This window comes from Dendrobium catenatum, unplaced genomic scaffold, assembly GCF_001605985.2.
Source record: "Dendrobium catenatum unplaced genomic scaffold, ASM160598v2 fragScaff_scaffold_621, whole genome shotgun sequence".
Taxonomy (NCBI): Eukaryota; Viridiplantae; Streptophyta; class Magnoliopsida; order Asparagales; family Orchidaceae; genus Dendrobium; species Dendrobium catenatum.
In genome coordinates, this window is record NW_021319083.1 from 1,739,485 (window position 1) to 1,754,700 (window position 15,216).

General features: G+C 37.6%; 1 protein-coding gene across 2 annotated transcripts; it reads right to left on the reverse strand.

Annotated features, from left to right (window-relative positions):
- Window positions 1-731: 731 nt before the first annotated feature.
- LOC110111801 (50S ribosomal protein L32-like) lies at window positions 732-14,945 on the reverse strand. 2 transcript variants are annotated; one of them, XM_020843813.2, is made up of 4 exons: window positions 14,739-14,945; window positions 14,382-14,455; window positions 9,420-9,513; window positions 732-1,070 (listed from the first exon to the last, which is right to left on the reverse strand). In XM_020843813.2, the coding sequence occupies exons 1-3, from the start codon at window positions 14,889-14,891 to the stop codon at window positions 9,432-9,434; spliced, it is 309 nt and encodes a 102-aa protein (XP_020699472.1). In that variant the 5' UTR covers window positions 14,892-14,945; the 3' UTR covers window positions 732-1,070; window positions 9,420-9,431. The 2 variants fall into 2 exon arrangements, with proteins under 2 accessions (XP_020699472.1, XP_020699473.1); XM_020843814.2 differs by having other exon boundaries at window positions 732-1,075.
- Between the last annotated feature and the right edge of the window lie 271 nt (window positions 14,946-15,216).

A 15,216-nucleotide genomic window follows, 5' to 3' on the forward strand; every position in this document is an offset into this window, starting at 1 on the left:
AATCATTTCAATCATCAACAAAAATATGCATGTTAGGATCATAAATTTCTAATCAAATCATGTACAAACTTCGATGCAAATAAATTCCCGCATCTCAAAGCACTCGAGGTGGGTCGATATCTTCGGAAAAAAAAAGGATCCAAATTTTACAAATTTATAGTCAAAATTTCCCTTTGTGATGATTTTAACATCAAAATTTCTAATATGAATCATGATGCTACTGATCTAATCATAGATTCTAAGGATACCAATAAATAGCGAGGCGAACCGGGTCACAATCGGATTTCCGGATTGACCTGAACCCAATCCGAATTTTTAAACGGGTTCAAAAATAGTTACCGAACCCGACCTGTTTTGAAATTAGGTTGACCCGAACCTAAAAACATCAGGTCGGGTTCAAATCGTGTTTTCGTATCGTGTCAATTATTGACACCCCTAAATACCACCGAAATTTTTAGATTCCTTGACTAATTTTGACAAACTAAAGTTTACATCTCCCATACCCATTTGAATTTACAGGGAACCTATATAACAAAAACCTTTACTGTTTATTTATCATGATATTCCTCCTCACTAAGCAAATTTTATATTGTTTTCAAGTACTCTATAAACATATATATGCTTCTACTCAACAATTTAATAGAAACCAATTTCATCTATTCTCTATTACATTCTGAAGCAAAAAAAATTCAGATTTCTTCCAGATATGCTATGATTTTGAATGCCTGCTAGAGAGAAAAGGAATAAACCACTAAGAAAGCTCGAATACAACATGCTGTATTGATACCAAGGCTTCGTTTGGGATGACTTTCTTATTGCTTCTTAAAGCAGCTTTTTAGCACAAAAATTTTAATTTTTCTACTAAAAAGTTGCTTTAAGAAGTAGTAAAAAAACTGTCCCAAACGAAAGCCTAAGTGCAAGAAATTGCAAGGTGAAACATGAATGACAAGCATAGATCCCTCTGATTAAAGCAACACTCCGGAAATACATGAGAAAGTTGAAATCCAGCAAAAACTTGTTTGTAATAAAGGCTTGGTTTCTATTATGGGCTTGCCTTCCTCTTCCAGCATCTGTACTAAAACAATAAAATTAAAGAGTGATGTACAACATGTTTCCATGAAATTGAAAATAATTGGATAGCAAAATTGCTGATAAGGAAAATAAACGGTCATGTTCTCATGTGAGGTGCAAAGAAAAACTTGGCATCCTTTCTTCTTGATTCAGTTTAAGATTTTGGATTTGTTATGAGCGCACTTATGCCGAACGGACTCTCAGTAGTGAAGCAAATATGAAGCATATATATGGAATAACAAAAAAACCAAACGCCATGAAAAGACACTAACGCTTCATTTGGGACGGCTTTTTTCTTGTTTCTTAAAGCAGCTTTTTAGTAGAAAAAAATTAGATTTTTACTAGAAAGCTGCTTTAAGAAGCAGTAAGAAAGCTATCCCAAATGAAACCTAAGTATTATGTTGTTTGGCGAAAATAACCTTCCGTCCAAGAGGAAAAGAAAAGGAAGTGATTCAGAGAAGCCGTATAGGTTTGTGAATGAAGCAAGAAACTAGAAAACACTTTTCTAAACCCAAGTAAATCTAATCTCACTAGGAGAAAGAAATCCAAATCTCTCAAAAATAAAAAACAATCAAAAAGAAGAAATTAAACAAAAAAAGATTTAACTACTACAAAATAATCACTACTTGAATGCACCACGAAAAGATACCTTCACTAGTGTGTATAAACTCACCGTATTTCTAACACTACGGTGCTTTCATTGTCTAGATGACACTACACCATCACATAAAAAACTTTTTGTTTCTTCTTCTTTCTGTTTTTCCTCTCCTCTTGATTTCTACTTTGTTTCTCTCCGTGTTCTTCTCTCCAAAAAATGCAAAAACAATTGGATGCCACTTTCTCTTCTTATTTATGTTCAACTAAAAATTAGTACAGTTAAATATGGACAAGCACGCCATTGGCATACCCATCTTATCCAATATTCACAAGATTTTAAGGGAATGATTTAAATTTAAATATGGTGAAATTTTTTATTGACGATCAAACTACCTAATAACACGATCTATCAAAAAAAAAACCACATGAGTAAAGGTAATTTTAATTTCGTGCATATGAATTTCATTCTATTTGATTTTAGCGAAAAAAAATACTATTAGATCGGATTGCAGGGGGCATGTGCATAGGTTCAAAGAGGTCCCAATAAGTAATATAAAATTCTATCGTAATGAAATTGATAGACTGAAAGACGCCCAAGTTTAAAAATATAATTATTTGATTTTCTGCTTCTATAAATTTTAATTTTTATGGCAAATTTTAGTGTAGTTCACAATCCCTATAGGTTATATGAACCCCTTAAAACAACTAATGTTTCTTGATTGCATTATTTTAGGCAATTTGATGGTCAATCACAGGTAGATGTCGAGTTAATGGATCCATCTTTCAAGTTAAGTGGATGGTAGAGGCAAGGCAAACATCGATTTGAAAGACTATCATTGTTCGAGAATTGTTCTCTGAAATCATAGGTTGGCTTACGCTGTAGAGTCCATTATTAATCAAAATATTAATTGTATAATTGCTCGTTACTTGCAATAATTTAACTATAAATCATGGGCTTCACTCTATCTACTTCAAGTTGAACTCCAACATTCAAACTTACTATCATATGGCTTCAATTGAACGATTTTACATATGTGCCATGCATGCATGCTTGAATTTTTCATTAATCTTATGTTATCGCACGCATAAAATAAGCATATGAAGAGGCTCTTGATCGAATAGAGAGTATATTCCAACTATTTTATGACATTGATGGAAGAGATACAAGTGAGATGATACTTGCTATCGCCCAAAATTATGAAATATGGTGCAATATGCCACTTTCAGAGAGCTCGCAAATAAGACTAGAGGTGACACAGAGCAAGTCTAATATGCTACGCAGTAAAGCCCGTAGAATGCAGGTTCATTAATGTCAGGTCCAATTTTACTCTCATGCATCACGGTTATCAATGGTCATCATTTAATATTGAATGGGATCAACAATTAGGTGCTTAAATCATTCCACAGTATATCTCATTTCCTTCCTACGTAGTAGGAACCTCTGTTGAATCCAACTTGCTGCAGCAAGGAAGATCACTTCCTCTTCTTGAAGTTGAGAGAGGAGGGAGAGAAGAGAAGGAAAGAGGGAGGCAGCCAAACGAAAATCTTTAATTTCTAAACCATATCATCCTAATACAATCTATAGCATTTTTATAGACTCCTAATGCTATACAAAAGCAACACACAAGGCTTTACAAGCCTAAATAACCTAAATCTAGGAATAAAAGCCAACAAATCTCCACCTTGGTCCTAAATTTACATAGCAAAGCAATCAACTGTTCTTAAAGAACAACCAAGAACAATAAGTCGGGTAAACCAGGGGACGTAACCCCAAAAAATCGAGAGCACAGTAGGTATCATCTCACATGCACTTCAACGTTCAGCTAAGGATTAAGATCTTACGGCACAAGCAGCTTCCAACTGGCAATCAAACATATTGCCTTTCATAGAGATGAAGAACAAATCAGAGTAGAACAAGAAGGGTACATCTTCTTCACACAGAAATCCCAAGATTTCACCTCCTCAAATCTTCTCTCTTCCTCAAGAAGCCCAAAAAACAGCCGTTAATAAAGACCTAATCCTTTCTCGCTCTCACACCTGAACAAATCTTCTTCGGTCGTCACAAACCCACGCCCTGCACTGCCGCGTCCGGCCAGCGCCCTGCATGTCTTCCGCCAGTGCCATCCACTCCCGGCACAGCTCAAGAACATGTCGACTCCACCTTGAATGTCTTCAGGACTCCACCTGAAGTCCAACACTCCACCTTAAAGATACAAACCAATCTTTTGCCTCTCGTGACTCCAACGCGATCACAAGCTCTGGCTAGCTTGCTTAGCTCGTGCAACGAGCTCCCGTTAGGCTCTCTCGCCTACGGCTGCACACCACCTTGCTCCTCATGAGAGAACTTGCGAGCTACTCCCGCTTCACCTCCAAGCCGCTCCCTTTGTCGAATCCTGCAAACTAGTCTTTGCTCTGGACGTCGTGCCCAGCCTCTAGTCCACCTAGCACACACACGAGCAAGGCCCGACTCCCGCGTGCCTTGCTTTCTCCGGCCGGCAGTGCGTACCAGCTTTGCCACACACGCCCTCCGGCACTGCCTGCTGAAGTAGCCTCCCGCTAGCTTCTGCAAGCCCGATACCTGCACCTGCCGGACTGGCTCCTGCCTCCATCAGCAGCTTCAAGCGCCCAGCCCTCCGGCACTGCCTGCTGAAGTGCGTGAGTCGGAGCCGAGTCTCGAAGCAGGTCGAGCTAATGGCTGGGCTTCCGAGTGCGGAAGTCTAGATCTGGGCAAGGGAGATTGCCCGGGCTGGGCGCTTGACTGCTGACGGAGGCAGAAGCCAGTCCAGCAGGTGCAGGCATCGGGCTTAAAGAAGCTAGCGGGAGGCTACTTAAGCAGACAGTGCTGGAGGGCGCGTGTGGCCGCGCTTGTACGCTCTGCACGATCTGAGCAAGCTAGCCAGAGCTTGTGATCGTGCTGGAGTCATGAGGCAAAAGATCGGTTTGGATCTTTAAGGTGGAGTGTTGGACTTCAGGTGGAGTCCAGAAGACATTCAAGGTGGAGTCGACATGTTCTTGAGCTGTACCGGGAGTGGATGGCACTAGCGGAAGACACGCAGGGCACTGGCCGGACACGGCAGAGCAGGGCGTGGGTTTGTGATGACCGAAGAAGATTTGTTCGGGTGTGAAAGCGAGAAAGGATTAGGTCTTTGTTAACGGCTGTTTTTGGGCTTCTTGAGGAAGAGAGAAGATTTGAGGAGGTGAAATCTTGGGATTTCTGTGTGAAGAAGATGTACCCTTCTTGTTCTCCTCTGGTTTGTTCTTCATCTCTGTGAAAGGCAATAGGTTTGATTTCCTGTTGGAAGCTGCTTGTGCCGTAAGATCTTAATCCTTAGCTGAACGCTGAAGTGCATGTGAGATGATACCTGCTGTGCTCTCGGTTTTTTGGGGTTACGTCCCCTAGTTTACCCGATTTATTGTTCTTGGTTGTTCTTTAAGAACAGTTGATTACTTTGTTATGTAAATCTAGAACCAAGGTGGAAATTTGTTGGTTTTTGTTCCTAGATTTAGGTTATTTAGGCTTCTAAAGTCTTGTGTGTTGCTTTTGTATAGCATTAGGAGTCTATAAAAGGCTATAGATTGTATTAGGATGATATGGTTTAGAAATTAAAGATTTTTGTTTGGCTGCCTCCCTCTTTCCTTCTCTTCTCTCCCTCCTCCTCCTCTCTCAACTTCAAGAAGAGAAAGTGATCTTCCTCTCTGCAGCAAGTTGGATTCAACAAACTTAATTAACAAACATAGTCGGAGCAACCGAGCAATTAAAGGGCTTTTTCATCTATCTCTACTTTCAATTTTTTACTGAAAGTCTTAGGCTTATCTGAACACTCTAAGGAGTGCCTTCACAATATCAGATTAAGATGCCTCAAACCATGAATTTCCAAAGCGTGAAATACTTTGAGCCAATAAACTACTCAGTTTTATACTTTATCACCACCATTTTTTTTTATACTTTATCGCCACCATATTCAATATTAGATACTAATACTAGGTATTAGAAAAACACCTAACTTTTATGTAGAAATATCTACCAAGAATGAATACAATGAATATAAATTAATAACAAAGAGACTAAGCACTACAAGAAGATATCAAGATTTATATGATTCAGCAACATTAAGCCTAAACCCACAATAGAGGAGAAATGATTCAATCACTAATCACCATAAGGATGAGAATAAACCTGCAAGAGAAGAAAACAGAGAATGCAGTATAAAAGGATTTCATTCTTCCATGGAAAAACCTTGTCATCTATACAGAGTTCAAGAGCCCTTTAAATAGGCTTCCTTAGACAAAGGGAAGACAGGTCGTTAGCGGTGTCAGCAAGCCGTTGTTGGCAGAGCAGCTTTCTGCTGTGGCAGATGAACGCGGCTGCTGAGCCGAGAGGTGGAATATGAACAGTAATTATGATTACTGTTGGTATAGGATAAGGTGTGCTAACAGCCCCCCTCAAATGAACTATCTGGTGAGCAGATAGTTAATTTGTCACGTAGAGAAGAGAATCGAGTAGCTAACAAGGGCTTAGTAAGAATGTCAGCCGGCTGATCGAGGGAGCTAATGTGGGAGACGTCAATTGTGTTATGACGAATGTGATCACTGATAAAATGGTGATCAATCTCTATATGTTTAGTTCTCGCATGAAACACTGGATTGTGTGCAAGAGCCAGTGTAGAGATGTTGTCACAGAAAATTGGAGTTGCTTGCGACTGAGGAACGTGAAAGTCAGCCATAAGACAACGAAGCCAGAGGACGTCGGAGGTGGCCGCAGCAAGCGATCTGTACTCGGCTTCGGTAGAGGATCGTGCCACAGTGGCTTGTTTCTTTACACTCCACGAGATAAGATTTGAGCCGAGATAGGGGCAAAAGCCCAAGACAGATTTTCTGTCATCCTTGTCTGTGGCCCAATCTGCATCACTGTATGTCGTGAGTTTGAGTTCACCTTTAGACAGAGGGAGACCATAATGTAGTGTTCCCTTGATGTACCGAAGAAGTCGTTTAAGAAGCTGATGATCATAGGTTGTGGGAGCATGCATATGTTGACAAATAACATTGGTTGCAAATGCAATATCAGGTCTGGTTACTGTAAGATATTGGAGGGAACCAGCCAACTGCCTGTAAAGCGTAGGAATGTCGTAAGGAGGGCTGGTAGTGCGAGTGCGCAAATGATTTAGAGGAATTGGCGTGGCAACTGGTTTGCAGGATTCAAAGCCGAAGGAGCGTAAAATTTCTCGGGCATAATGAGATTGATGCAGAAATAAACTAGTTGGAGTGGGATCGATTTGAATGCCAAGAAAGAGCTTGGCGGTGCCTAGTTTTTTCAGAGCAAGATGATTAAGTTGTAGCTTACGGTTGGGAGGAGTGTGGAGTGGGTAGATGCCATCTTGGTTATGTCCACGGAGAAGGACTTGGTTATCCCGAAGGTCCTTGATAACAAATCCATTTGTATCAAAAGAAATAGAACAGTCGTTATCAGTGGTGAGACGAGAAATAGAAAGTAGATTGTGTGTGAGGGATGGTACGTGAAGAAGATGATTAAGTTGAAGCTTACGGTTGGTATTGGGGAGAGGAAGTATACCAGCGCCATTGTGAAGGATGGGAAGAGTCGAACCACTTGCTGTAGAGACTGTATCAGTACCTTGATATGGTGCTGATAGTTGCAGGTTGGAGAGATCAGAGGTCAAGTGAGTAGTCGCTCCCGAATCCAGGACCCAATCGGTGGTGGAGTTTGGTTGATTTTGAGTAAGAAGAGCTCTGGTATTCGATGGAGATGGCGTCACATAATTAGAGTTATATCTATGCCAACAAACTGCAGCAATGTGACCTGCTTTCCCACAGATTTGGCATTGAGGTCTGTCAGTGTTCTTTGCACTGGAAGGAGACGACCTTACGGGACTGGAAGTTGTACTGAAGGACGCTCCATGTCCCCTGTTGTTTCTGCTGTTGAAAGACCGGCCACGACGCCTGGTGGTACACAAGGCTTGATGATCGGAGTTGGTATTGCCATCCAACTGTATTTCCGATTGAAGATTGATTTCTTCGCTGGAGAGTAAGGAGTATAAGACTCCAGGGTGATGGGTTGAGGTGATATTCGGATTGCTGCCTTGAACGGATTATACGAAGGAGGAAGACCCTTCAGGGTGTAGAGGATGATATCCTCTGTGTCAAGCTGGCATCTAGCGGCAGCTATATTGTCCACGAGAGATTTTATCTTGGTGAGATACTGTGAGACAGTTTGATCTCTCATTTGAGTGTTATGGAGCTCACTTTTCAACTGAATGACCCTCGACCGATTCGTCGGTTGGAGACGAAGTTCTAGAGCAACCCAGATTTCATTAGAAGTCTTAAGATGAAGAATGTGAGGTAGTACGGAGGCAGAAATGGTAGAATACAATGCAGAGATGAGGTTCTGGTCTATCAGTTTCCATAACTTGTGATCTTCAGCTGAGGTTTCAGGTGGGCAAATTGTCTCCGGTAATATACCCGTCAAAACCATTGGCGCAGAAGGCTTGGAAGATCTGTATACGCCAAATGGCGTAATTATCTATAGTAAGTTGAGAGTGAACTATAGATTTGAGATTCGACATCAGAAATTTGAGTGGTGCCGGTATCGTTGCCGTCGTCATGGCGGCAGACAGAGAGGAAGGTGACGGAGATTGAGAGACTGAAGTTTGTTCAGTCATTTCTGTGAAGACGAAGATGAGTCACCTAGAAGCTGAGCTCTGATACCATGAGAATAAACCTGCAAGAGAAGAAAACAGAGAATGCAGTATAAAAGGATTTCATTCTTCCATGGAAAAACCTTGTCATCTATACAGAGTTCAAGAGCCCTTTAAATAGGCTTCCTTAGACAAAGGGAAGACATGTCGTTAGCGGTGTTAGCAAGCCGTTGTTGGCAGAGCAGCTTTCTGCTATGGCAGATGAACACGGCTGCTAAGCCGAGAGGTGGAAGATGAACAGTAATTATGATTACTGTTGGTAAGGTGTGCTAACAAAGGAAACCACTAAGGTGCCAATAAAATCGAGCAAAAATAATAATCTACCTCAAATCTCATTTGATGAAAAAGAAATCTTTCAAATCAACCAAAAGAAGAAAAAAATAATTTTAACTACTGTAAATTCTCTACTTGACGTTCTATAAAAGGGTACATCTCGTATGTCAATGGAACCATCACAATATCTCTATCATGCTCTGACCATAGCAAGATAATACTAAATGACTGAATAAATTTGTTTTCCTTCTTTTCATTTCTTTCTCTCCCTCAAATTCTTTGTTTTTTTTTTTTTTTTTGACTGCCCGGCTGCTACTTTCACTTCCAGTTTGTCCACATCTTATTTCTCTCCAACACAAAATCAGTAAACCTAAAGCTCAAACCCCGCAAGCATATACACAAGCACCCAATCGATCTCCCCATCTTATACCTTATTTATAAGGATTTAAGGCGATAATTATAAATCTGAATCAGGTTCACGTTTGTGCTAAGAGCTATTCAAAATAATAAATTCTTCAAGAGACTTCTAAATCTAACTTCGAAGAAAAAAATAAAAGTAAAATTATATTTATCACAAAATCATTCATTCTAAATCTTGTGCTTTTTCTTTAAAAAAAAATTGAGTCAAAATTCTAAAAAGAGTTTGTTTAAGTATGATTTGCCAGGTTTTGAAAAAAAAATATCCTTTTGTATTATTTTTTTCCATATTCAGGTTCAACTACAACTGAAAAACCAATATGGCAATATCATGGAGTTTTTGGAAAATACCTGGCATCAGTTTTAAGAGGAGGGGGAGGAACCTCCTGCCCCTCTATTCCCACTGCAGCAGTAAAAGTGTGGCAGTTTAACTCGGCCGCAACTCCTATAAAGAGTTACAATTTCCACTAATAAAATAGTTTAAAATGTCAAATTAAAAAAAGAATATAAGAAGATCTTCCACTGTTTCTCATTACACGCAGAGAAAAGGCAATATTAAATGACATCCGTGGCAGTGCATTTATCATGCATTGATGAGGTGCCTCAGCCTATTGTAGCTAACAAATTTGGTAAAGTATCCGTACCGGTTCTGAAGAACATTAAACCAGCACTTTATTTCCTGTTGCTAATTTATTGCCACAATGAACAATGAGCATCAAGGTGGGTGTAAACATAAACACTGGGAGCTTCAGAGACAAGATTAGAACGGAATTCCCACAGCTTAATTAAAGATAATCAACATTAGCCTAATTATTCACTTATCCATATTGTGTGCTACATGAATGTTAAATCTTTTATGCATAAATCATTTTGAACAACTTCTATCTATATTCTTAAGGTTTATCTATTTTCTTTTTAATCCCATAATACTAATTTTATCTAGACATCTAATGATTCATTTTCTGTCATTCATTATGCATGTTGAAATCATCTAAATTTATTTTCAGCTATATTATCTCTAATATATGTCACTCCAATCATTCGTCCAATATAGTAATGTACTGATTTATCTATCCTAATTTTTACAACATACTCAACTTAGCTATCAACAACTTGTTCATTGCCCAAACTTAAATATATACACATTAACTTAATTACAAATTTATTAAATTTACCTTTAAAATATTTATGATAACCTCTTATCAGATGACATTCATGAGGCAAAAGACATAAATTTTTATTCTTGATATACTAAACTGCTATATAAATTTGCCTAACATACATGAAAATAAATCTCACAAATTTTGCCAAAAAGGTGAAGCTTATGACAAGAATTATGGATAATTGGTAGGTGTTGGGGGAGTAAAACCATGCAGTGAAACAACAAGAAATAGAAAATGCAGCGGAAAAGAAAGAACACCAGAATTTAACATCGAAAAATTTGAAATCGAAAAAAAACTACGGAGCCACAATATACCAAGAAAACTACTATAAAAAATAGGAAAAATAGTGCAAATTTCTTGTCTCTCTCACTCTCTCCTTATTTCTCTTCACCCTTGCATCGTTCTCATACTAGAATATACAAAGAGATACAATGCAACCACCAAGGGATGCAACCTTTAATGAAAAATGAGAAATAAAACTTTCTAGCAAGCAACGCAGCGCTACAACGCCAAGTTGCAGCACCCCGGTGCTCTTACTCTCTAATTTCAGCTTGCACAACAATGTCGCAGCGCTGAGTCCAAAACGCCGCAACACCGTAGCGCCTGGGTTTGTAGCTATCTTTTTCCACCAAATTATGCAATATCGGGGAGCTCATGCGCACAACGTCGTGGGATGTACGAAAAAAAAAAATTATCGGGTGCAAAGAAGCAAGGGCCCTGCACCCCCTCAACAAGCTCAATAGACTGAATTGAGGATCAAGGCATCAATAAAACCCAAGGCATCAAACACAATCAAATTCCACACAGAACTAACAATAAGAATCATTATCAACCAAAAGTAATTATGAATGACTTAAGAGCTAATATATAAAAAGTTCATAAAATCTTATGCTCCTACTTCTCCTTTTGTTGATCCCAAATTAAAAAACATAAATAATCAAAATGTAAAATAATTGCAAGATATTTCACATTCCTGAATTTTCATTAACCTTAAAATAACCATAAAATATTTGTTACGCATCTATACTTATGCAAGCATAAGTCTAATCCAAATTATGCAAAGTATACCAAAATACAAAAATTTTGAAAGTAAATCCCTTAAACTAGTCAAAAACTTCAAAAATTAGGAAAGAATAACTATAAGCTGAGCTGAAAAAAGTGAGATAAAGATCAATTCACTGACCAAGGGCTTAATGAGATAAAGATGATTACTTTAATAATTGCTGGCAACCTTCCTCGCCAACAAGGTTAAAAGACAACCACAAGGCAAGCCCCCACTCAACAATCTTCATGCTTAAGCTAGTGTTTTATAGTTTCTCCAATTTGATGAGCCTCCACAGTACAAACTAAATAGAACTTGCCAATAGCCAAAAAATCTATGAATGAACTTAAGTCATAGACCCAATAGGGCCTCCAGTTCGGTTTTAAGACCCTTTAACCCCTACCAATACGCACCATTAATACAAATCATGATCAAAGGGTTTCATTAACAAATAATCACCCTCAGGCCTCAATTATAGAGATAAATAAAGAAAATCAAAACTCACTCTCCCCTATAATAGGTTTAGTTATTACAAATCTTAACCAGGGGGTTACCAAAATTCATCAATGTTTTCAAATATAAAAATAAATATATTTCGAGCCAATTCCCCTTTAATAGGTATGATTACCATAAATCGAAATCGAAGGAGATCATCCTCATAAAAACGCCGAATTAAATTATAAGACAAATCTCCAAGGGGCTTGTATCCCCACTGACGGGCACAAATCAAGAAAATCTCAATCGAGGAACTCCGTCTAAAGTCACGTCATAAAGCAATTGAAGGTTAATCCACTTATAATGAATACAATGTCGTGAAGAATACCCAAATAAACAACAACACAAATAACAACATATACTTATCATAAAAAATAAACTTTCCGAAATACTAGCGAGCACAAAGATTTATAATTTTGTTGGTTTTGAATTGGGGCATTATACCCATCAAACAAAAAGTTCAGCCAATAAATATAGCTATTGGCTCTAATATGCCATTAAAGGCGTACACATAAGTTGCACAATAAAAAAACTTTGATTAGAATAATCAGAAGGGATACTTGACCACATTTCTTTAAGAATTTTAATGTTCAATGTGAAACTTGGAGATTTATTTATAAGAAAGAAGAGGAAATGTTGTTTCTACTAAGAAGTCTTTCGATAAAGGTGCACCAAGTATCATGCACCTTTCCTTTCAATTATAATTTTATTCCTTCTTTCAGCTATTACATTTTGTTGTGGAGTATTTTTCACTATCTAGTGCCTAAAAATACCTTCATTTATGTAGCAATCTTCAAAGGAATCTGAACAAATTCCAAAACCATTATGCTTTCTAGTTCTTGTAATTTATTTCTTTATATGCCTTTTAAAAGTGTTTCCCACTATCTAAAATGATGAAAACTTCAATATTTATGCATTACAAAGAATATCCACATCTTTTTAGAGTAATCATTAATGAAGTCAGCAAGTATCAAACGCTACTGTTCAAGGGAACAAATGAGGGACCTCGCATATTTGAATGGATATAATTCAAAGTTCCTTCTGTTATATGGATGCCAGTAACAAAGCTAATTCTCTTTTGCTTTCCAAGTACACAATATTTTCCAAAATCTAATTTGCATGTGCTCTAAAGGCATTTTGCACTCATATGGTCCAATAGCATGTGCCAAAGTTTGGGTGTTACAAGATTTCGCTACTTAGTAAGGAGTCCCTATGATTGCACTATCCTGTTAATGCAAATAAATTTTTCTTTCATCATCACCATATAATGTAAACCATAACTCGGCCTTCAAATGAGTACTTATAACCTTTTGCATCTAAAGTTCTCAAATAGATAAGGTTATTCTTCAAGGATAATATGCCTTATTTCAGTTGACTCTTGAATTAATCCATTATGCATCTTAATTTAAGTTGTTCCTATAAATACAATTTTATAGGGTGCATTGTATCCTAGCAAAAACTCCACTTTGAGCTGGTATATAGGTATATAACCAGTCCTTATTATAAAATATAAGATAGGAAGTTAAAGACATGTTGAATGCATAACCCAATCACAAAGAAAACCGTCATCATTTGAGGTGGCAAGTACATAATGTAAGTTATTATTTCCATATCCAAAAACAACAGCTCAAGCTGACTTACTGTGCCATTTGTACAAAGATGCATATAACTCTCTCTCGTTTTTCTTTTTAAATTTCGAACAATCATCAATGACATGTTCTTTATTCCTACTGTATTTGCAAAAAATATTTTTACACTTGAGTTTGGGAGATCAATTGAATTAAGCAAAAGAATTTGCCTTTACTAAATAGTAAAGTTTCTCTTAGATGCATAAATGACAGTGGCAATGAACTAAGGAGTATAAGAGCTTTGCCATCTTCATCTCAATAGACCCTAAATCTATACTATCATATATGAAGTCATCTGTATGAAGTTTAAAGAGATGACAATTTATCCCACAGATTCTTTGTGATTTTCCCCACTCATCTCTAATCATCTGTCACGGTGATTAGCTTTACCTCCTCAATCTCTTCAATCCTATCTGATTCCCAAATATTAAAGCTACCAGTGCGTCAATTTTCTCAGTGACCATAGATGGTGTAAGGCCATCACAACTTATGAGAAGCTACAGAAGCCAATACACGAGCACATGAAAGGCACCGACAAAGGTATGCAAGGAGTAAGAGAAAATTAAATCACACTCAAATCAGTAAATATTATCAATCATAATATAATTTTGAAGTTAATTAAGATTTTCCATTTGCATATCCCCTACAAACACACAATTATGTGAAGGAAGACAAAATAATTCCAGAATTAAAGAACAGAACTGGATTGCACGTCTCTGATACCATATGATAAATGAAATTAGTGAATCAAAACAAAGGTTCGGGAAGTTAAATACGAATGTAAGAGATATTTATGTGGCTCAGCTCACAAAGGAGCCTACAGCCACTGGAGAAGGGAACAACAGCAGGGATTTTAGTTATTTTCATGTTATGTATGTAATTGCCCCAGACTAAACCCACTTACACTTCAATGTTGTAATGTTTTAATTCATAAGCAAATTACTGGAAAAAAACACTCCAAATAACAAATCAGCTGAATTCTTACTTGCACCGAACAATCACTGGGACTGGTTTCAGAGCCCTTGGACCATTCCTCAGCCCTTTCTTATGAGGCGAAACCTGAAATACAAAATCAAAATCAACAAAAAGTAAACAAAAAATTATAAGCATCTATCAAATTCTAAGCCAAAGAACTTCGAAAAACGGATTTTTCTGGTTAGCAGATTCATAGATTGAAAGCCATGGTTCAATACCATGAAATGCTGTAAGAAGAGCACATATAAAACGACGATCGACTACGAAGAAAATAATTTCGGCCCTTCTAAGTCGTTAGAGCGATAACACAAAATCTCTATATGTAAGATAAAGAAAAAGTAATAGCAGTATATGAATAAACATGTACCTTCTTCTTAGGTACGGCCATGAGCTCCATGGAAGACCCGAACGAGAAGCGGGGCACTGAAGGAACGGTTGTTGAGGAGCTCTCTGGAAGGAATGCCCGAGAAAAAACTAGACCGAGATTCGAAGAAGCTCGCCGAAGCAGCGACGCCGCCATGGACTCCTATTGCTTGCTGGGAGAAGAAATGAAAGAAAAAGCCCTTCATTACTGTTTGGAATATTTTTAAGAGAGATTTACATATATACCACTTTATACTATTTTATTTATATATTTAACACCTAAAATTTTAACATTACATACATGCCATCCATAGTTTATTTTCATATCAAATATGAAATATATAAGTGGTAGCAATGAAATATGAGTGGTATATTTGATATTAAAATAATATAGGGTGGTATGTATGTAATATTAAAATTTTAATTGTTAGATATGTAAATAGGATGTTATAAAGTAGTATGTATGTAAATTTCCCTATTTT

Excerpts from the sequence above, each read along its gene's own strand:
- LOC110111801 (XM_020843813.2), bottom strand. The coding sequence starts at position 14,891 with ATGGCGGCGTCGCTGCTTCGGCGAGCTTCTTCGAATCTCGGTCTAGTT. Across the intron at positions 14,456-14,738 it reads TGGCCGTACCTAAGAAGAAG|GTTTCGCCTCATAAGAAAGG; the intron begins GTACATGTTTAT and ends TTTGTATTTCAG. Across the intron at positions 9,514-14,381 it reads CCAGTGATTGTTCGGTGCAA|GAGTTGCGGCCGAGTTAAAC; the intron begins GTAAGAATTCAG and ends AACTCTTTATAG.